Source organism: Microtus pennsylvanicus, chromosome 2, assembly GCF_037038515.1.
Source record: "Microtus pennsylvanicus isolate mMicPen1 chromosome 2, mMicPen1.hap1, whole genome shotgun sequence".
Classification (NCBI taxonomy): domain Eukaryota; kingdom Metazoa; phylum Chordata; class Mammalia; order Rodentia; family Cricetidae; genus Microtus; species Microtus pennsylvanicus.
This window is the reverse complement of record NC_134580.1, coordinates 40015473-40037983: the sequence shown is the minus strand read 5'-3', so window position 1 is coordinate 40037983 and position 22511 is coordinate 40015473. Positions and strand designations below refer to the sequence as shown.

At 37.5% G+C, this 22511-nt stretch overlaps 1 protein-coding gene across 7 annotated transcripts in view; it reads left to right on the top strand.

The window, feature by feature from the left end:
* Window positions 1-2535: 2535 nt before the first annotated feature.
* The window catches only part of Phf20l1 (PHD finger protein 20 like 1), a 67112-nt gene continuing 47136 nt past the window's right edge, over window positions 2536-22511 (top strand). For 6 of the 7 annotated variants that reach the window (XM_075960897.1, XM_075960896.1, XM_075960895.1 and 3 more), the window contains exons 1-4: window positions 2536-2807; window positions 4773-4892; window positions 19789-19960; window positions 20102-20186. In XM_075960897.1, the coding sequence (XP_075817012.1) occupies window positions 4810-4892; window positions 19789-19960; window positions 20102-20186 (340 nt within the window). In that variant the 5' untranslated portion in view covers window positions 2536-2807; window positions 4773-4809. The remainder of the gene's footprint in view (window positions 2808-4772; window positions 4893-19788; window positions 19961-20101; window positions 20187-22511) is intronic. The other variant, XM_075960892.1, reaches the window with a different exon arrangement.

The following is a 22511-nucleotide window of genomic DNA, read 5'->3' as shown; positions in this document are numbered from 1 at the left end:
TGTTTCTCCTGGTGTCCAGATCGGATCTCCAGTGCTGCTTGGTTAGCTTGCAAACAAAGGGCCCACCCTGCTTGCTGCAGGCAGGCTATGGAGACAAAGGAGCTACCGCCCTCCCCTTTGCCCTCTGCTTCGGGTTCGGTCCCAGCGCCCGAGCAGGCTGAGCTGGGAGGTGCTATGCTGCCAAAGAAGGGGGGGAGGGAGGGAGACAGGGGGTGGGGGGATCTGGATGTAAGCTGGATGGGATGGGAAGAGAGAGGAGGTATCGGGCAGTATAGCCCCTGTAGGATGACCAGGAAGTGTAGGCGGGCTGTTCCCGGGTGCCGCAGCACTCACTCACCACAATGATGTTTCACTTGGTGCCCAGATCAAAACTCCATGCTGCTTGGTTAGCTCGCAAACAAAGGGCCCACCCTGCTTGCTCCAGGCTGGCTGTGGAGACAAAGGAGCTACCACCCTCCCGTTTGCCCTCCCGATTCGGGTTCTGGCCTGAGCAGGCTGAGCAGGGAGGTGCTATGCCACCAAAGAAGGGAGGGAGGGAGGGAGACAGGGGGTGGGGGGATCTGGATGTAAGCTGGGTGGGATAGGAAGAGAGAGGAGGTATCGGGCAGTATAGCCCCTGTAGGATGACCAGGAAATGTAGGCGGGCTGAGGTATGTCTGAGTTCCCTGTTCCCGGCTGCTGCAGCACTCACTCACCACAATGATGTTTCACTTGGTGCCCAGATCGAAACTCCGTGCTCCTTGGTTAACTCGCAAACAAAGGGCCCACCCTGCTTGCTGCAGGCTGGCTGTCAGAGTCATCACTCGTTAGGGAATTGGTTTGGTAGACACTCGACATAGTAAAGAATATATATACTCATATAAATATATGTATTCATATATATATAAATTTACTGGTTTACAGATGAGTGGGGTTTCTGCCAGATTTAAAGAAGATTTAGGTGTAGGTTGAAAGTCAGAAACTTTAGTGGTACTGCCAGTGATGTGATGTGTAGAAATCTTTCATTATTATGAACACTGCTACCATATTTGCAAACAAATTCTTAAAGCAATACGGTTTAATTAGCATTTAAAGCCAGACCTTTTGCCACAAAGAAGACTAAGCTCATTAGATTTTAATATTTTCATTCCATTTAGTGAGAAGTTGATTCTTCCTCCAAGATTACTTTAGTTTTGGAGGGTTAGACTTTGCAACAAATAATTCATACACACACACACACACACACATCCTCTCAACATTGTACATTTTTATGTTTAAATTCTTGTTTATAATTGCATGCTTGTTGTAGATGATGTGTGTTTTCTGGGCTCATCCTGATGTATCAAGGACATGTGCTGCTAAAATAGCAATTGTTGCAAACATTGCAAGCCACAGTTTGAGGCATAGGAAATTTGTTGCTCTGGCATCATACATTGCCAGTACCTGTAATAAATATTGCTTATATTTTAAGTTTATAGCAAATTAAATGAGCAAGCATATTACTAAGAAAAATAGAAAATATGATTTTGCCTGTGGCAGAAGAAAGATTCTAGAAATATTTAGTTCATTTGAACTAACAACAACCACGGAGGAAATGTTTCAGACATTCAAAAGAAAAACTGGATGACAAAAATCATCTATCAGCTGTCTTATTTACATTGTTTATAGCATCACCAAGCTCAGTATAACTGTGCAGCTATTAGAAACATATCTTTGAATGAATGTCTTTTGAATAAAATGTTGAAATAAGTATGTTTGCTTAATTTACAAAATCTCAGTATCATTGAAACTTAGAGTTACTTTGCTGTTTTCTCTGTACACGATGAAGCAAGATAAATATAAGTGCCATTTGTATGCAATGATGCACTTTAAAAACGTGGGAGGCAGAGTGATAAGAGTGGAGAAAGAGAGAGAAAAATAGACGCTTCCTCTCAGTAGTATTTTGTCTGTGATCACTTTTGGGTTTTCTCAAAGCTGGGACAGGGACTCTTGTGCTTGATACAGACAGACTCTGGGGCATGATAGTTACCCAGTAAACGTATCGCTAGTTGTGTAGACTCATGGAAGTCACGTCATGGTAGCTACAGCTATAGCTGCGCTCCACTTCTTAGGAACGTCTGTTAGTTGTTTAGTAAGAATTTCTGAGGTTGGAGAGCAGTATAATTGTGCGGTTGGGATTAATACATGTTATTTTTATAGAATAGTGTCAGTGATAAAGAATCCATTCAAGAGACACTCTGATTTTGTAATAGAGATCATTGCGTCTGTCGTTAATGTAGGCTGAAACAGATCTCAAAGGAAAGTCTGTGGTGCATTCGTTTGCCCAGTGTGTCAGCTAAAGAGATAAGATGAAAACCTACAGCAAAAAAGGCCTTCATCCTCCTCCCAGCACTAAGGGTCCCTTTACTCCCTAGGTGCCCAGCCCGGATCGAAGCCCCGCCCCCAGAGCTGTCCGCCAATCGGCTGCGCCGCGTGAGCCCGGCCCTCGCATGTCACGTGATGAAGCCCAGCCCGCTTCCGGTGCGTCGCCGGCGGCTGACGTCCCCGGCCGGCGTCGCGTCAGGGCTGGCCGGCGGCGGCAGCGGCGGCGGTGGCGGCGGCGAAGGCGGCGATGGTAGCGACCCCCGAGCGGGCTTGAGGGCTCGGACCCGGCTCCCTCCCCGCGTTTCCTCAGGCGGACGCGGCGCCGCGGGCCGGGCTCGCTCGGCTCCTGCTCCCTCCCCGGCCGCTGCCCGGGCAGACGCGGACGAGGCCCGCGCTGGCTGCCTTGACGCACCCCGGCTCGGCCCCGGACGGCCCGGTTGCTGTGCGGAGAGGAGGCCGAGTCGGTAAGAGGCGGCGGCGGGGCCTGGAGGCTGCCGGGTCCCCGGGCCGCACTCGCGCCCTCGTCGCTCTCGGCCGGCACCCGGCTCCCTGCCACCCGCCGGCCCTATTGTCTGCGCGCCGCCGCTCTCCCCCGCCTTCTTTCCCTTGCCGGGTAGTCGGCTGTCAACCTGCAGCTCCCGGGCTCCGGGCCAGCCGCGCCGCGGCCTTTCCTGGCTCCCCTTGCCACCCTTGCCCATATGGGCCCGCCTCGTCCTGTCCTCCACCTCTGCTTAGCTTCGCGGTCTTTCCCTCACCGCTCACTTGCTCTGTGTTCCTGTCTCTGTCCTCTCACTGTCATCTCCGCTAACTTCACCGTCCTCACACCGCAGTTCTTTTTACCGCTTTTCCTGCTTTTTTTTTTTTTCCATTCTTGTTGTGTTTCACCTACCCTTCTCTGTGTTGAGCAGTTTTGCTGTAAGGATCTTTCCAGTAGATTGTCTCTTGTAAAAGTTTTTTAATTCAGATGCCTTCTTCATTTTCACCATTTCCTCACAAGAGAATGGAGGTGCCTCATTCCTGAGAGTCACGGGGGGGATTAGATTTACAGGCTGGAAGTTTGATTTTAGGAAATGTTAGCTTAACTGGCACGTTGCCTCTTCAGATTCGATTTCCGCACATTTAAGTAACAGCCTTGTATGTTGCACACTTACAAGACTGCTATTTAAAATATTTAGATTTGTTGCCATTACACCCAATGCACCCAGGCTACTAATCTTAACCTCACTGAAACCATGCCAGAATGTTCTATAGCCCCTTAGGCACAGGCTTGTAATCTTGATCCCCCCTATTTTTGTTTCCCTTTTCAGATTCTAAAAAAAAACCAGGAAGGCACATTTGGAATTCTGTTTGCCATTATGTTTTTCCCTGTTTTGAGCAGTAACCAAACCATTATAAAAATAAATTTCAGTTATGTGAGGTGTTTTTTTAGGGTTTTTGTGTTTGTGTGAAGTTCTTTTTATAAGCCGGAGAGAGTCTAGTCAGTAGGAATGTAAAACATGTTTTAAGCATCTTCCTCCAGCAATACCAGCTTTATGTTCCTGATTACCAATTGTGTTTTGATAAGACTTGGCATACCAATTGTATTTTCACTCCACTACCGATACTTGGAGAATGTATTCATTTCCCTCAAATACTTAGTAGTGGAAAAGGCCTCAAGTGTGCTAGGAGGCCAGTGTGACCTAAACAATAGCAAATACTTGATCTGTGAATGATCTACAGGGAATTCCTTTGCAGGTTTTATTTATTTATTTATTTTAATGATTATCATTGTGGGCACTATGTTGAGTTAATGATGAAACCATACTCAGAGTCAAACTCCAGCATTATTGATTATTAAACATGAAATTTAAGAAAAATAACCCTCTGCAACTTTTTGTCAAAATTATGGAGTGGTGTACTGCTGAGGTAGTATGTACTAATGCATGCTGATCTTACAGAAGATTGCTTAGAATCCTCAGTTCCTTAGGGCATGTCTACTGCTTCCTCCAGGGTCCTAATGTTTTATATAGGGTTATACATTTTGACATCCTGAAAGATTTCTGGAAATTAAGCTATATTACCCTCGAGGATTTCAATAAACAGGATTGTCTTAATTTTTAGAAACAGCATTTTCATCCTTGGGTGGAACTTTCTTGGGTATTTTTGAGTTAAGGTTTAAGGCATTTTAGCCATTCTTAAGTTTTAATAGCTTGTCCCTTCTTTTTAGCTTGTTTTCCTTTCTGTATTCCTTTTATTAATGCCATGCCAATATTGCCTTCATGTTGCATGCTTCCTGCAGGTATTGGTAATCATCTAACTAAAAAAACCTGGAAAGTATTATAACTTTCTATGTATTATTTTGAAAGTTACTTAAATTTTGTTTGTTCCTTTAAGCCATATTCCCTGTGCATTTCATGCATTAGAATCTAACTGTCTTTTTTCCTCTTGAGGTAGTGGAAAGAAAATACTGAAGAATAGGATCTCAAGATGAGTAAAAAGCCCCCAAATCGTCCTGGAATCACTTTTGAGATTGGTGCTCGTTTGGAGGCACTGGACTACTTACAGAAATGGTATGGAAAATACAGAACTTTGGCCCAAAACACCAAATATGTAGCTTTAGTCTGTCGGTGGCTATCCTAACCACATGTCAGGCGAGTGAGTATATCTGTCCCTTGACAAATATACGTGCACATGGGGTTTTAGGTGTAGCCTTTATAAACTTCAGAGATTGTTTAGTACAGTACTTTAGATAGTTGAGATTTTTAAAATACGAGTCAAATAGAATGGTACCATTGAATAACTATCAGCTATTTTTGGGAGAGGAGGAAGGTTAATTCACGTAATCGGCTTCCTACATTTGGACAGAGGCCTGGACGTGTCTGTTTTCTTGCTATTTATCAGTGGTTAGGATTTTCCCTTTTATAGTATCCATGTCCATCCTTTATTATCCCACAGAAAACCAAAATCACATCTAATCTCTTCCTTCCTAAAGAGCAGAACCTCAAAGCCTGTTGTACGAGAAAGGCAGTCTTCCAGAACTGCACTTTCTCCTCTTATTTATTGTGCATCTATGAAAGATGGTCAGTATAAACACCCTATGCGTGTCACTTACACAGTGGTGTAGGAAAGGGTGATATGCTAGTGTGATATCCATCTGGTTAGGAGGGGAGGGAAGTAGCACACAGAGGAATAAGGATGAGGGAATGAGTTGCTCATTCTAATTGGAGGCTCATCATTCTGCCTGTTAGGCTAATGTCCGCTTGTTGGTATTTGTGGGCCACTGAGAGAAGCATTTGATAGTTTCTGTCTTGCAACTTTGCTCTCTTCTCCTGATGCTCACTTGTTTTGGAGAAGGGCCTAGAAACGTAGCTACTCCAGGACTTTATTTACTACACATTTTGACATTTTCTCTCACTGTGTCTTCATTATAGCCATGATGGGAGCCAGTAGATTCACTTATGATATATTTGCATTCAGTCATCTTATCAAATTGGCAGTGGCAAACAGAAATCTGGTTTAGTTGTAGTATTGACTTGAGACTGGCCTTCGACTTTTGTTAACAACCTAGCCTTAGACCTCCGCATGTCTTTATCACCTAGCTTAATGACCTCATTTTGGGCTCTTTAGACAGTTTGGAACTCTTCTTTAAGGTTGAGTGACAATTATTTAATTATTTTGCCTCTTACTCCTAGCTCCTTAGTGGATAGTTCTTGTAAGGAGCCTGTTTCTTACGAGGTGGATTGTACATATATTGTTTCGTTGAACTTGGGAAACACCTGAGAAATAGGTTTTATCATAGCAAGGGTGATTAAGAAACAGTCTCCAGATCTTAGCAGATATCAGCGAGGATGTGTTGATGGCAGTGACGAAATACTCACAACTATGAAGTTTGATTTTGCACTGTGCAGTAAAAGATGCCAGTTTGTGCAGAATGGCTTTCTTGTTTGTGATTTAGCCAACATCGTTTTACTGCAGAAGTACACTGTTGAGTCTTTGTGAGGTATGAGTATAGAAAGAATCCTTTTTTGATGTGAATCTTTACCTTTTTTAAGCTACTGCTTTTGTGAATAACAAGTTATTTTATATTTATATATTCACATAGGCCTCTCAATCAACAAAGTGCCATTGAGCTATTGTCTAGCTTTGAAGAACCATTTAGTTTATTAGTTCATGCAGTAGTTTTTAGAGACACTAACATAACTTTGACCTTGTTGTATAAGAACTTTACTTTTGGTGATGAAATGAATTCTAATTTAGTGGCTGTTAAATTTGATTTAGTAATTAAATTTAAAAAATATTTTTAGAGAATTTTTGTTCAGACCTTGGCTGATTGTACTTTAGTGTCCTGTGCTTCAAAGTAGAATTCTGAAAATACATCAGAATTGTAGCTTCTCAACAAGAGGTTCATGCTAGTTGGTATAATGTCTACCTGTATTTCTAGTGAGTTCAGTGATAATGGTCTCATTGAGAAACATTGGCCAGAGTAATCACATGGCAAACACTGAAATTTGTTCTGATTTTAATTTTTATAAACTCATTTATATAAACACTATTCTTGATGTGGCTCCTTAAAAAAACACAAACCTTTCAGAGTATTGTATATGTATACATATATACATATACACTCATTTGGGTAATTCAAATAATTTCTTAAGATTGAGTTTTGCTTTTTTATTGTCAGTATCAGGAAATAGAGTTAAATCAACCTCAAATTTAATATCAAGTGGTTTACCACAGAACATCTGTTGAAGTGCTAAGATCTACTTAAATTTCTAGGTGGCACAAAAGTTATATGAAGCTTTCTGTTTGTTTGTTTGGTTTTTTTTAAGTGGTTATATAGCTAAAGACAATTAACTATTCATACAGAATAGTATGTATGTGTATCATCTTACTTGTAAAAAATTCAATATTTCATGTAAAGTCTTCATATATTTGTTTTAGTGTCAAATAAAAATTAATAACAATTTGGTTTTTAAAACTTCAGCAATTTTATAAGGAACAGAATAGCTAATATTTTAAAATATACTAAATATAGCTGGGTGGTGGTGGTGCATGCCTTTAATCCCAGCACTCAGGAAGCAGAGTCAGAAGTATCTCTGTGAGTTCAAGGCCAGCCTCATCTACACAGTGAGTTCCAGGACAGGCTCTAAGCTACACAGAGAAACCCTGTGTCACAACGAAAACAAAAATAAAACAAAATACTAAATAGAACTTTTTTGTTCCCTCCATTCTTTAATATTTCTGCATGTATAGTGAATGCTTTTATCATCCATATACATTCAGTTCCATTTGAAAATTATTGGTTCATATTTGATAAATATATGTGTGTGTGTATATATATATGTATATATATATATATATATATATATACAGTGTGTATATATATATGTATATATATACATATATATATATATACACTTTGAACTGTTAAGTCACTGGACAAGCAGCGTAGAGCAGTATTGCAAATGTTTACTTTTTTTGATCTTAAGACATGTACACTGAACCACTTACTGTGGAATCAATTTATCACATTTTATTTTAAAAGAATAATTAGAGGTAATAGAGAGGTAGCTCAATAGTTAAGGGAACTTGTGTCTTTCCCATAGGATTCAAGTTAGTTTCCAGTATCCATATGCAAAGGCTTACTATAACTGCCTGTCACTCCAGCTCCACGGGATCTGATCCTTTCTTCTAGCTTCTAGAGTACCCTCACACACACACACACACACACACACACACACACACACACACACACACACGTTTAAAGAATATTTTTATGTTATGTGTTAGCCTTTACCTGTTTGATTCCTGAAAAGATCAGAAGAGAGTTACAAAGGGCTGTGAATCACAAAGTAGGTGCTGTTAAATGGACCCAGGTCCTAAGAGCAGCAAGTGTTCTCAACCACTGAGCCATTTCTAGCCACTTCTCCATACATAAAATTTAAGATAGAGTCCCTTGTACCACCCACCTAAACAGACAACAACTAAAAAAGCACAAATATTGATAATGGTATAATTCTCAAAATGTCAATTAGTTTGATCTGTATATATAACAGGTTTTTCATGTACAAAAAAAGAACAATAATTTTTTGTGTGTCCTAGTAATAAAAGGATATACCAAATTTAGTGGGAAGAAATAAAATGAAGTTAAGCAACTTCTTTTATGTTTATGAAGACTTGAATTACTAGGAAAATGTCAATCTGTTTCCTAGGAAGAATACCATCAATAGTTCTTGAACAACCAACAACACCACATTCTCCTTAAAGTTCATAAAGATAGCTTCTCTTTAAAAATTCACTTATATCATTAAGTAGTGATTTGTTACATCCTATTTGCAAAGTAAACATGCAGCTATATTTGTGAAAGCCATTGATGGCTTATGTATTTATCTCTCTGCACTAATGAATACAGGCCCTGAGAAGTCATTGTGGAGTTTGACTTTGTATTTGCCTTTGTTCCCTAGATCTTTTCTACACAGAGTAAACTCCTACTTTTAATTTTTCAATATTTTGTCATCTTTTTAAAGACATTTTCTTTTAACTTATTTTCTGAGCAACCAGCATAAGGACTTTAATGTTCTAGATTAGCTAATGTAATCAGCTGTTTTAAATTGTAGTTTTCTATCATATTATCCATTGTTGCCTATGTCTATTCACACCTTGACATTGAGTTTTATCTCTGGAAGCCATCATAAGACTACCATAACAAGTATTTTGGTATAGGAATATATTTGGAGAAAGAGAATATTTATAATAAAGTTTTACCAAGGATACTAAGTGGATGGTTTTTAATTGATGCAGTTATTTATGATCTGGTAAGTATGGGCAAGTGTGGTTTTGTTTAACAGTGCCACTGACACTGTTATCCATACAATATTTTCAGAATCAAATAAAAACATATCTAAGCCTGGTTTGGATTCTACAATTTCAAACTTAAAACACTGACATAAATGCAAAAGGAGAGGGACAGCTAGAAAATAAACCTCTGTGTATCTGAAGTCTTCAGTGTCCAGTCTTTTAGTAGACCGTAATGTTGGCATGAGAGTGAGGTAGACTCACATAGGAAAAAGATGCCATTGCAGCAGGCTGTTGGAGCCTAGTATTTAACTGCTCAGCATATCTTCTCCTCCAGTAGACTTCTAGATTGCAGAGCTTCTGTAGACACATCAGCAGCTAACCACGTGGAATATAGTTGGTAAGAAGTGATGATACTGGTTTTAACAGTTTAACTGCTGCCATTTGATTAGGCTGTTATTCTGCAGTTAGTAATTTATTTATGAGAACACAGCAGATGGAGTGATATGCTGTTAGTCTTAGGAGATTTGAAATACAGTCAAAGTATTCAGATGAGTTCAACTCTTCTGACTTCTTTTCGAATATTTCTGTTAATTCTCTTCTAGATCTAAAGAAAAGGAAAGTGAGAGATTAAAAAATGTGGAGATGTCTCCAAGTATGAGAGTTTGCTAAAACAGTTTAAATTTGAGTTTGGAACATTTGCAAATATGAGTGTTTAAGTTGTTCCTAACAGAATTTTAGTATGTGAGAAAGTTAAAGAAGTTAAGATTGTAGTAGTGATACCTCTAATTGAAAATAAGTGCCCATTTCCAAAATAAAAAGTTAACTTTATATTGGTGGCTTTTCAGAAGAATAAAGCGATTTGTAGCCTATATATTTGGCAGGGAATGCCCCTGGAAATTAGTCACTTTAAAAGTAAAGTGGACTTAGATGAGTTCAAATAATTTCAGGATAGAGATTATTTAGCTGATGTGAGTAAAGTTTTTGCCTTTTTGTGTTTGGAATTTCAAAAGATTTTCTTTAATACTTGAAATGTAATTATTTTGAGTCATTCACTACCATTGAAAATCAGATTTCTGGTGCAACTCAGGAAAAAAATGTATAGTTGTATGTATAGTACCAAAATAATTGAATTATATATTAGGTTCATAAATGCACGTACACACACACACCAACACACACCAAAACAACAGTTTAAGGGCCCTTTGTGCAGAGAACTCAAATTGAAATGGTAAAAACCTCGTTTTAAATTCTGATGTTTAATCTGATCATAAGGTGGGCCTGTGCCTGTGTGTAAACACTAACCGTCTACAAACTAGAGCTCTGCCTGCTGTGTTTAAGATGCTAATGATGAGGCCCTACTGATAAAAAAGTATGAAAAGCAAGATTAGAAGTAGGTGGGCTCATCAAAAAACACGCTTGGTTCCTCTGTCCTTGTCTCAGTGTACTGATGTATTTTTAAATCCATTTTCTGGTTTATAAGTTTGGTTGGTTTTTGTTTTTTTTTTTTTTTAAGCCTTATTTTCTTTGGGAAAAAAAGGGTTATTTGATAAGTAAATTTAATTAGAATCCAGAAAATATGTGTTGTCAATGCTTTTTGTGTCACGTGTTTTGTGTCTCTGCATTGGTGTTCTTCTAGTGAGTGTGTCCCATTGTAGGTTTTTTTCCAGTTACAACACCCGTTTCCTTTATCTCTTTTCACCTTTTCTGGTTTGACAGATAATTGTATTTATAGATGGACCTGTCACAGATCTGAGATAGAAATAAAGTAGGTATGAAGAACCTATAGGTAGCTTTTCATAACTGCTAGTCACTTAGAAGAAGAAATGGTGTTCAGACATGTAGGGAAAGGCCAATATATCTTGGAACCAAAATATAGGGGTCTGAAACATTTGGATGATAGAAACCTTTCAGTCCAGGTAGGGTGAGGTCACCAGTACAGTCCACTGCATCGTGTAGATTTCCAAGAGCACTCACCTGTTGGCTAAATGTGCCTAGGTCTGCACTGTTCCTGACTTCTCTAGTGGTGTATGTACATGGTATGTAAGAGCCCTCAGGTGCCCTTGTTCTTAGGATTACAGTTTTAGGCAAGGCAAGCTAATTTCAGGTCTGCCTGTCCAAAGAACTTCCTCCTGATTTTGGCTTAGAAGCCAATCTTTAAATTGACAGTTTTATTTTATGGCTTCATTGATTTGTAAATATATGAAGGTGAAATCTCAGGCTGACTGTGCTTTATTTTGTGTGTTCATATAATGGCAGAGATTGGGCACAAACTAAAAAAGAGTGAATGTTTGATACATGATTTAAAGGCAGCCATTTCTCTACATATCCCTTTCAGCATTCTTACTAAATGTTACCATTGTTGACATACCATTATGCATAGTGGGTATTTATTTTAGATAATAACTGTCCTATATTCTTGGGCTAACAGAAACCGATTTCAGACATGTTTGTCTAAGAAGCAGACTGTTTACAAGAAAAGGTAAATTATTTTAGTTTCCATATTGTTTTCACTAGTAAGAACCTACTGGATTTGAACCATCATAATGATGAGTTGACCAACTAATACATAATGAGAATCTATAATAATTGGTTAAACAAATTGTGGACTAAAACCTGAGTTCAGGGATCTGTCATTTATTACTTCTTTAACTTGAACAAGTTACTGAACCTTTAGGAACACTGGTGACCTCACTTTTTTAAAAAAGTAGCAAGAGTCTGGTGTGGTAACATATCTGTACTCCTAGCACACAGAGGCTGAGACATTATTTTGAGACCTGGCAAGCTTTGTCTGCATGTAAGACCCAGTCTCAAAAACAGCAAATAGTGGGGAAGTAGTATCTCACATAAAGAATCCTTTGAGGGTTAAAATCCCCATTACATTGAAAACTTAACTTAGCATGGCTTCTTCCTCATGGTAAAGATACATGATAAGCATTAGCATCAAATACAGTAGAGCCAAATGAAACAAGGAGCTAGTGTAAATCTGTAGAACTCAGTCGGGGTATAAACCCTATTTTTGGAAATATTCAGAATGCTAAATATCTAGAACTCTGGATTTTGCTGACATAATTTTTAAAAGTCTGGTTCTAGAAATTCAAACAAATTGTTCAAAGTACATGAACTTTGAATCCAATACCAGGGAAAGGAAGAGCATGCTTTAGTAAAGGTGGGAGGGAGTCCTTAGTAATATAATGTTTATGATGTGAGAATGTAATGGGTCCAAAACTAAGAAGCAGATTGAAGAAAGAGTTTCTGCTGACAAGTGTCACAGGAGTGTTTGCAAAAATCTGAAAAAAAGAAATCACTGATGAGAACTTTTAGAATTCAATGTTAGAGAGGATGTGTGGTTTTTTTACTCTTCCCTAATTAACAGTTTTTCCCTTTATTTTACATTCCAACCACAGTTTTTCCTCCCTCTTCTCCTGTCCCCCTCCCCAACACACACACTGCTTCTACTCCCCTCCTCATCCTCCTCTATCTCCTTTCAGAAAGGACAGGCCTCCCATGGACTTAAACATAGCATGGCACATCAAGTTGAGGTAGACTGAGTTCTTCCCCGTGCACAAAGGCTGGGCAGGGTAATCCAGCATGGAGAACGGGTTCCCAGAAGCCAGCTAAGTGTCAGGGACAGGTCCTCATCTCACTGCCAGGAGCCTTACAAATAGACCAAGCTACACAACTGTCTTACACATGCAGAGGGCCTAGGTTGGTACCATGCAGTCTCCCTAACTGTTGGTACAGGGTCCATGTGCTCCCATAAGCTTAGATCAGCTGTTTTTTGGGTTTCTCTGTCATGACATTGATACACCCCCACCCCCACTCCCACTTGTACAATCCCTCCTCCCTTTCTTCAGGAGGACTCCCAGAGCTTAGCCCAATGCTTGGCTTCCATCTGCATCTGTTTCCATCAGATACTGAATGAAGGCTCTCTGTTGACAAGGTAGCCATCAATCTGATTACAGTAAATGGCCAGTTTAGGCACCTTCTTCACTTATTGCTAGGGCGTCTTTCTTTGCTGGAGTCATCCTTGTGGATTCCTGGGAGTTACCCTAGCACCAGGTTTCTCCGTAGTCTTCTGTCCCACCACCAAACTACCTCCTGCACCAATAATCTATTATATCAATGTTCTTGAGAATCTAAACTATTTCATATATTTATTTCTTTTTATAATACCAAGTTTAAATTATGATTTATGTTTACATTATTGTGTTAAAATGTAAAAAACTAGCATGCGTGTGAGACAGCAGTAACTTTAAACATACTAGCATAGTGATATTGTTGCATCTTTAATGTAGTAGGAGTGAATAGGTGAAGGAATATTGAAAATGACAATGCATAATATAAACTTAAAGTGCTTCTAGGAAGCTAACAAAATAAAACAGTTATTAGGTTACAAGACTATTGTATTTACCTTAATTTTTATTTGGCAAGTGATCTTTCAACCTAATAGTCATACATAAGGCAGCTCTTACCTCTGTTTCTGACTATCCTAATAGGTTTTATATACTATAGTAGTTACATGATATAAATGAAATTTTCATCTACATAACTTTTATTGTCAGTCCTTACCTACTTGAATGTCCTAACATTAGATTATTCTTAACTCTTATTTCAAGTTTATTACTATCATTTGAAACTTACCTAATTTTGTCAAGATTTCCTAATATTCTTTTTTAAATAATACTTGTGCATGTTTTATGTTAATGTTATATAATACTATGTCATTACTCATTCTTATATTGCCATGGCTTTGATTTTCCTTTACTGAAATGAACAAAGAACTGTTAATTCCTAAATTACAAGATTACAATTTTTGTTATTGACATAAATAACTATTACTTAAAAAACAAAACTTGAAAACTTATTGGTATATTTCTTTAAAATATCTTTGCCATTTTGTTTGCTTGACATTTATTCAAAAAGATTGGAAGCCTGTTCTGGTTATATTTGCTGAGTTGTAACCTAAAAATAGTTGTCAACTCTGCCCTTTGGTTTGTGTGCAAAAGATTCAAAAGTCACTTTCCTACAATTGACTATCAGTATAAAAATATATCAAGATGTAGCAAGCTATATGACAAATCAGAATGAATTCCTTCAATATAGATAATGCTTATTTTACTGCTTCTCTAAAATGTTTTTAAAATTAATCCATCAGATTATCATCTAACATTGCTATTTCTAGTGTTATACATGCCTGCTGTCTCATGCCTCTGCTCTCTAAAGATAATAAAGAACTGAAGGTAGTAGATTGCCTTGCTTTCTAGAAAATATGTGTTCTGGGCATTCCTTTAAAAAAATTTTCTTTTCATGCCCCCTCCCCTTTAAAAATCTTAATTCAGTTTAGGAGTACCTGTCTGAAGAAAAGTCATCTACATCTATGCTGTATTTGGCAACAAAGAAATTGTCCAGTCTTTTAGGGGATTAGTTAAGACAATTATAAAGTGAACAAATATAATCACACACATGCACATATATAACAAGTTTATTTTGCATATATATGTATATTTATATTTTATATAGCATATATGTGTTTGTAAATTTGTGTGTATACACACATAGCAAATATATATATCCTATAGCAAATATAAGACAAAATGAGCAGTGTGAGCCAGGGTTGGTATTCAGTAGCAGCGGTGGCTCCTTTTTTGGACTGCTTGTGTTCTCCTTGTGTTTTCCCAGCACTTTGGAGTTGATGTAGTTGGGAACTGAAACTGTTCAAGTGAAGCTAACTTCTTTGTCCTGTGGCTTTATCCAGTGTCTGGTTCTTACTGGGTTAAGGATTTAGTCTACAATCAATAGGTCCTGTTACTCTCTGAACAGTCTTATACAAGTTAGAAGCATCAGTTACTGTTCTAAATAAACAAATTTTTATTCAAGTTGGAAATGCCAGTTACAGTGCTGAAATTACAGTATTTGGACAAGGCAGTGAAATCTCAAGAGTTCTGAGAAGGTGAAAGTGATTTTTATTTTTGCCAATAGCATTTCTCTTTATAGCCCAGGCTGTGGTTAAATTTGGGTGTTAGAAGACATAGACCTGGAAAGGCTCAAATACCAAACCTAAAGGCCAATTAAAATTAGCAAAAAAATATTTTCAAGTCAAATATATTCTGTCTCCCAGCTTCCAGAATATAGGACTTAGAAAAGCCAAGTTAACCCAGAACAATGCAGTAAATCCTGCTGGACCAGACTGGTGTACTAACATCATCTGCCTTTTGAGGTGGACTCTTTGCAGGGAAGGTAAATAGTGAAAGCTTTGTTATTTTTCAGCAGTAGTAGAAAAAGGGCCAGAGAACATTCTATAGGATTTTGGCATCGAGGAGTCATCCTTTTGGTAAGGTGACATTCTCTTCATCTCTTTCTATTAAATCTTTGAGATGGGGCAACTATGGAGATTCCCTCTTCACTTTTGTCTTTAGTCATTGTGGCATCTTGACACTATGGATTCTGAAATCCTTATCTCCCACTTAAATATTTTCCTGAATCATTCATAAATGTCTGGGACTAAGCCTAATCACTATTCTTTACTGTAACAGCTTTCTGTGATTCAGCCTTTAAAAGTGTCAAAAACAAAAACATTTAACACCACATCTTCCAAATTCAGGAAGAAAAATCTTATGTTCAATTCAATGCTAGTAAAGCCTAACTAGCATGTGAAAATAATACATGCTTTAAGATAGAGAGGCATTTGTGAATAAATTTGCTCAACAAACTTTTTTTTTCACTGTGTGTATCAAAACATATACTATTAGTATGGGCCATCTGTTGGAAGAGAGGAAATATTTTGCTGTCTAGAACTATATGTGAAATGCCATGTTGGAATGTACATTGTACTTGTGTTGCAAAGATCTTAGCATGCTTTTTTCTTCCTAAGGTATAACCAAAGGCCAAATTAAATAGAAGACTTCTGCTCCTTAGAACAAAGAATCATTTCATTAGCTTGCTATTTCAAAAACCCCTTAAGTTTGAAACAGGCTAACAAGTCCAGTTTAATGCTCTCCTGTTCTCATTTATCCCCTGGACTGTCTATCATATAGTCTAGCCAAATGGAATACTATGGTTGCCTTCAGGTGCCCTTAAATCTCTGAAGGTGAAGTCCTTGAGGACAAATGATGCTCCTTGTTTTCCTCTACGACTTATATGCTGTAGTTTCAGAGTCATATTTTTAATAATGAACATTTAGTTAACTATATGCTCTCATTTGTACTCAGAGTCTTAATTCTTCAAACGTCCCACCAAGTTGAATATGGACAGTGTTTCCTAAGAACCTTCAGTGATGTTTCCATTGTCCTCATAGTTAAGCATGTGAAATAAGGTTGTCTATTCACTTAGAAGTTTTTCTGTATGTTTTAACCACTCATATATAGACTTCACCCCACTTCTACTGACATGGTACAGAAGATTTTTATCAGCCTCTGCTCTGAAAACTGTACCATGTATATTTTTTTAGTCCTTATCTGTTAAAGCAGATTATATCTATAGCATGGAAAGAAACCAAGATACAGCATATATAAAGAACCAAGTTTCAGTACACAAAGACGATATACAGGGCAGCATTGCTCATCCGTTTCTCCAAACTGAGCTCACTGATGAAATGCTAATAGAATTTAGTAATCTACCAACAGTGCCTGCCTGCCTTCCTTTTTTCCTTCCTTCCTTTTTTCCTTCCTTCCTTTTTTCCTTCCTTCCTTTTTTCCTTCCTTCCTTTTTTCCTTCCTTCCTTTTTTCCTTCCTTCCTTCCTTCCTTCCTTCCTTCCTTCCTTCCTTCCTTCCTTCCTTCCTTCCTCCCTTCCTCCTTTCATTCCCCCCCCCCACCTTTTCATAGTGCCCATGAACCAAACTTCAGGCCTTGTTCTTGTAGGCAAGGTCTTTGTTACTAAACTAAACATCCATTACTACCTTTGACTTATTCGATGTTTAAGTATATGGTGGATTTCTTGATAATATTTCTGACACCTTTAACTAATTAAACTTGTGAAAAATAAAATAGATTATAATCCTGTGCATTTGCATTGTTTTAATTCTTGGCAGTAGTGTAGGTATGCTTGTCATTCTCTAGTCATTTATATAGAGACTGTCATGCTGTAACTTACCCTGAAGAGGTCCCCCAAGATGTAATTTGTTCAAGCTGTTGCTTTAGGCATCCTTTCAGCCAACAAAATTTAAAATATTTTTGGAAAACCCTAAGTTGTTTAAAAATAACAATCCAGATTTGCATTATTTAAATTCATTCAGATTCTGATGTTTTTACTGAATTAAATCATGTAATGAAATAGAGATATATTTGACTCTGTTACTGTGGACTCTTCTCACTTTGAAGACTGTTTTAAATATAAAGAGTTCCATACATTTAGAATTTTAAGGAGCCTAGAGAGCAAAGCGCTTGGATTTTACATAAAATTTGAGGATGGGATCAGTGAAATTAAAAGCTCCTATGCCTTGAGAAAGATTTACCAGTTTTTACAATTAACGGAAAGATCTCTTTATGGTGCTTCAATGGCTAGTAATGTTGCAAATATAGGGCATCCTTGTTGAGAGTTTTCCTGTGTGCTATAATACCTTTATATTTTAAAAATTAGAGCAACAAGACAAAAGTGTAGCACTACAAATGATGAACTTTGTACTTTTGATTTTAAGTGGCTGTCATGTCTACCCAAAAGCTAATCGAGGTTTGCTAGGCCTGATGTTTTTCTATAACAAAATGTTTCCTTATTTACTTCTCCCTGAAGACTTAATAGTTAAGGTTAGATTCAGCCAACAGCCCTCATAGTTGTTAGGAAATATGAAGACTGTCTGCCATTCACATTGCTTCCTATTCCTGATGAAAACTGCTCCAGTAGCTTTTGTGTGTTATGGCTGTGCCAGATGCTGGGGGCTATGGGAAAGGAGCAAGGCTTAATTATTAATTACATCCAGAGCTCATAGGATAGAGCAGTGTTCTAGCGTCATGATCCTTAGCTATGCATTGTTTGTAGACTTGATAAATATTTTGAGAAAAAAAAACATTTCCTGTTTAGTAAAATCAGGTGCTTTATCTCCATTTCCTGATAGCAGCCATAATTCTTCAAGTAACATAACTTTTTTGATATAGTATTTCCCTGGAGTATTTGACATTGGAAGCTTGAGACACATATAAATGCCTCTGGCAGTAGAAACACTCTCCAGCCCATAGTTTTGGAGCCTATCTAAAGGAGCTTTTAACATATGGAGTTCTGTAAAGGCAACAGAAAGGAGTCCAGGAAGTCAGATGTGAGCATCGCATGTTGAACAAGTCCTTAATAATGAACATAAAAAAGGACAGGAAGGTCAGGTTAGGGTACGCAGGAAGCATAGAATTGAAAGGTATGAATGGAAGGTGAAGGAGCATGGTGTGTGAGGAACCACAACAGCTCAGTGTCATGCTACAAAACTAAGAAATCGTGTTAGGAAAAATCAGCTTATTTAGATGTGTAAATGACTAAACATGACTGACCTATAAAATAGGTAGTAACCTCGAAGTTACAAATGGCTTTATGCTTAGAAAGCTTTGAATTTATTTTTAAAATAGAAAAATATGAGACAAATTATTACAGCCTAATCATTTTCCGAATATGGCATTTGAGTTCTAATGTTATTCATTTTAAACAGCTGAGTGGACATTTTAATGTAGTATGTTAGGAATAATGTAGTTTTCCTTATACAAAGTTTAAGTGAATTATTTTTTTTTTACTTTGAAATTAATCATAGGATAATCTACCTGTGAAGAAAACAAGCAAATTTTTTTAAATTTACGGTCTTGGCTTTTTCCTTCCTGGCATCTATGCTTATAATAGGATGTAGAAAAATAAAATGTGTGCTGACACCAAATGGAAGTATATGTATAGTCTGGGGAGGAAGCTCAATTGAAATTATGAAGTCTGCCCCTAAAACCTACTCAACAAAAACTGGAACTGATATTGTATACTCTAATCTCAGCTCTGGAGAGGCAGATATAGGCAGATGCCCAGGACTGACTCTCCTTACCTGGCAAGACGAGAAAAATAAAGTGGATGACATGTGGAGAGTGATAGCTGAGATTGTCTTCTAGCCTCCACATTAGTGGGTTCACACTGGCATTCACTCACACAAAAGGAAGCAGCTGTACATGTTGAAATATTTTCTAAATGTAATATACATACGTAATTCTAAATACAATCTTCATTTAATTTTTTACTATGTAATAAAACATGACATTTGAAGATTGATATTATACTCTGTTTGATAGGTCATTGTTTATGTAACTGTGGAATGTCTTTAGCTCTTCCAACCATATTTTTACCAAGTTTCTATTTTTTATTGTAAATTATACATTTCATATATATAGCTTTATAACTGGGATTATTAAGTCAAAAAAGTAGGGATGTGTTTACTACTTGACAAATGTTAAAATATTAACTTTCTAAACATATAGCACTTTATGGTTTGCATTTGGAGTGTATCTGAGGGTTTATTTTCTCAGCTTTTGAGAGCAGTCATTGAAAAATGACTATAGCGATGCATAGTGTATGGGTTTAGTAGTTTAGGAGTATACTGACTTTGTTTTTTTCTCATAATTTTGATGGTAAGTTGTACCCATTAAAATATTTCTGTTTAATACTTTATACTTGACAATATAAGGATTACTCTTGATATGAAGCTTTTTTATTTTTTGAGGTATCCATCACGAATTGAAAAAATTGATTATGAAGAAGGGAAGATGTTAGTCCATTTTGAGCGCTGGAGTCATCGTTATGATGAGTGGATTTACTGGGACAGCAACAGGTTGCGACCCCTTGAAAGGCCTGCGCTAAGAAAAGAAGGGCTAAAAGATGAGGAAGAGTTCTTTGTAAGTAGGAAGGTTTTCCCATTTAAAGCTTTTCTATCTATATAATGACATTTTAAAAGAATTGTGTCAAATTTAGCAGCCTGTTTTTGTTAATTAAATGGGTATCATGCATGAAATTGATCTTATAAGTTGTTTGACTAGGATTTTAAAGCTGGAGAAGAAGTTCTGGCTCGTTGGACAGACTGCCGCTATTACCCTGCCAAGATTGAAGCAGTTAACAAAGAAGGTATGCATTTGACATGACCTCAGGCTTAAATGTAGTAGGAAAATTCCTTTATTTTAAATTTCAGTTAAGGTATGTAATTGTTGTATAGAATCTTTTTTTTGTTCATGTTGTCCTGTGTGAGTTTCATGCTAGTGTTCTTTTTGGGACCATTGTTATATATTGCATGATTTATTCACAGCATAAATCAAAAGAAAAAACCGGTTGTGTTAGTGAGATTTCCCATAAGCCTGGGAAATCTTTCAGACAGATAATAAACTGGACTACTTACTGTTTTTTCAAAGAAACAAACACTGCACACTGAGTGGTAGCTTCTTTGCAAGGGGCACTTGATCTACCCAGGGGATACTTCCTTTAAGTTGTGAACGACACATAAATTAGTTACAGAATAGCTGTTTATTCTATTTGGGGTGGAAGAGTGAGGAAATGGTTAGAAGAGGCAAATATCAATATGTGTGGGACTTCAGGACCTTGCTAAAAGATTTGAATTTTATTTGGAAGTGATAAAAGACAGGGAGTAAGTTTAAACTTTGGATTAAAACTAAAAGTGAGCTTGAAAGAAATAGAAGGTAAAATAGAATTGGCAAACATTTAAAAGGGTGTCAAGGAATTGTGTATGAAAAATAAATTACAGTAGTCCAACTGATAATCATGGTATCATTTTACAAAGATCTTAATGTTGCAGTGATTTGGAGCTGCAGTTGAGACTGGTTTCATTTCTAGTGCAGGAAGAGGTGTGAGATAGCTCTGTCATTGAGTATGCAGATTGTTTTCCCCTTTCCTTTGGGTGCTCACACTTCTGTGGAGCTGTGTTCCATAGTGTATTGTTTTAAGTCTTGTACCTGTGCACTCTTCACCGTCCAGTGCAGAGCCTAACACAGAGTAGGTGGTCAGTAGCAGTGTTGGCAAGAAGAACTAAAGAATCTGTTTTCTTAAGATCCACCACAAACCAGACAAAGAAAAAGCACTTAATGCTCTGTAACTTCGATCAGCTTGATGAATATGGAGCATTTTAGGACTTTCCATAATTTGTAAGATGTGTTTGTGCAATTGTGTACATACACACCATGCTCAAACAAACTACTGTCATTGTTTATCCTATTCTATTCACCCACAGGTTTTTAAACAGAAAATTAAGTTGGCATTAGTAGAAATGCCACTGGTACTGTGACTACTGCCATTTCTGCAGTAGTTCTGTGGATTCTTCTCTGAATATTGGTAGTTATTTTTTAACTCTTCATTAGAAGTATTAATTTTGATTTCTATGTGCCTTACATAGTGGATGAGCTTGCCTCTTTCTTCCAAAGAAAAATAGGAGTGGGTGAACCTCTAGTTCACTGTAAAAGTGAAAGGAAGCTAGCTATTGTGGACATTTAGATATTTGTGATAAAGCTTACACAAGTGAAGAGATAGCACTATAAATCTATAATTATAAACATGAATATATAGAAGTCAGTTTAAAATCATGACCTTTTAGCAAAATAACATCAGAATGTTCCCCCTTGAGCCTATGACTTTCCTAGGCGCCAGTCTTGACCACGTTTACAGTATCAGTCCTGAGCCTATAGAATCTACCCACCCTGGTGCATATTGTCATTACTACACTAATGAGCACATCTTGTCCAGTGGGTTAGTATTGTAACATGTAGGCTAAGACCATTGATTACTTTCTCCCCCAGCAAACTGTACATATTCACATGAGCCACAGTAATTAGATTCACTGGGCTATTTTATAAAAAAAGAGACCATGAACTTGTAAGTAAGTTATGAGTTATGAGGGTGGGGATTGAGGGAGAAAGTAGTTGGGGAATGGATATTATTAAGATACATGTATCCATATATAACATTTTCTAAGACGAAAAAAGTGAAGAAAGGGGGTAAGAAATATGAACTAGAGTAGTCAGAGATGTTTTCTGCATAGGGTTGGTCATTGAAAAGTGGTTAGAATTAAGTGCAGTAAGAGATACAGGGTAGCATCCAAATGGAGGAAATAGCATGAACAAGGGCTGGAGTAGCAGGCCCACCAGTAGCTATACAAACAACATGGGCTACCCAGGCGTGCCTTATGGAGGAAGGAATTGAAGAAACCGTTGCAGGAATGATGATAGTGCAAGGTATGTATACAGTTTGACATTCTTAAAATTTTGCCATTGTCTTTACATCCCTAGTGCTCACTTGACCATTAGTTTTTTTAAGTTCTACCTTAGGTTTAGAACTTTGTAATTATTTGTAGAATTATATTAATTATATGAAAATGTGAAATAAAATTGTGATTTTCAGATTACAAAAAAAAGAAAAGAAAGATCTTTTTTATATATGTGGCATTAG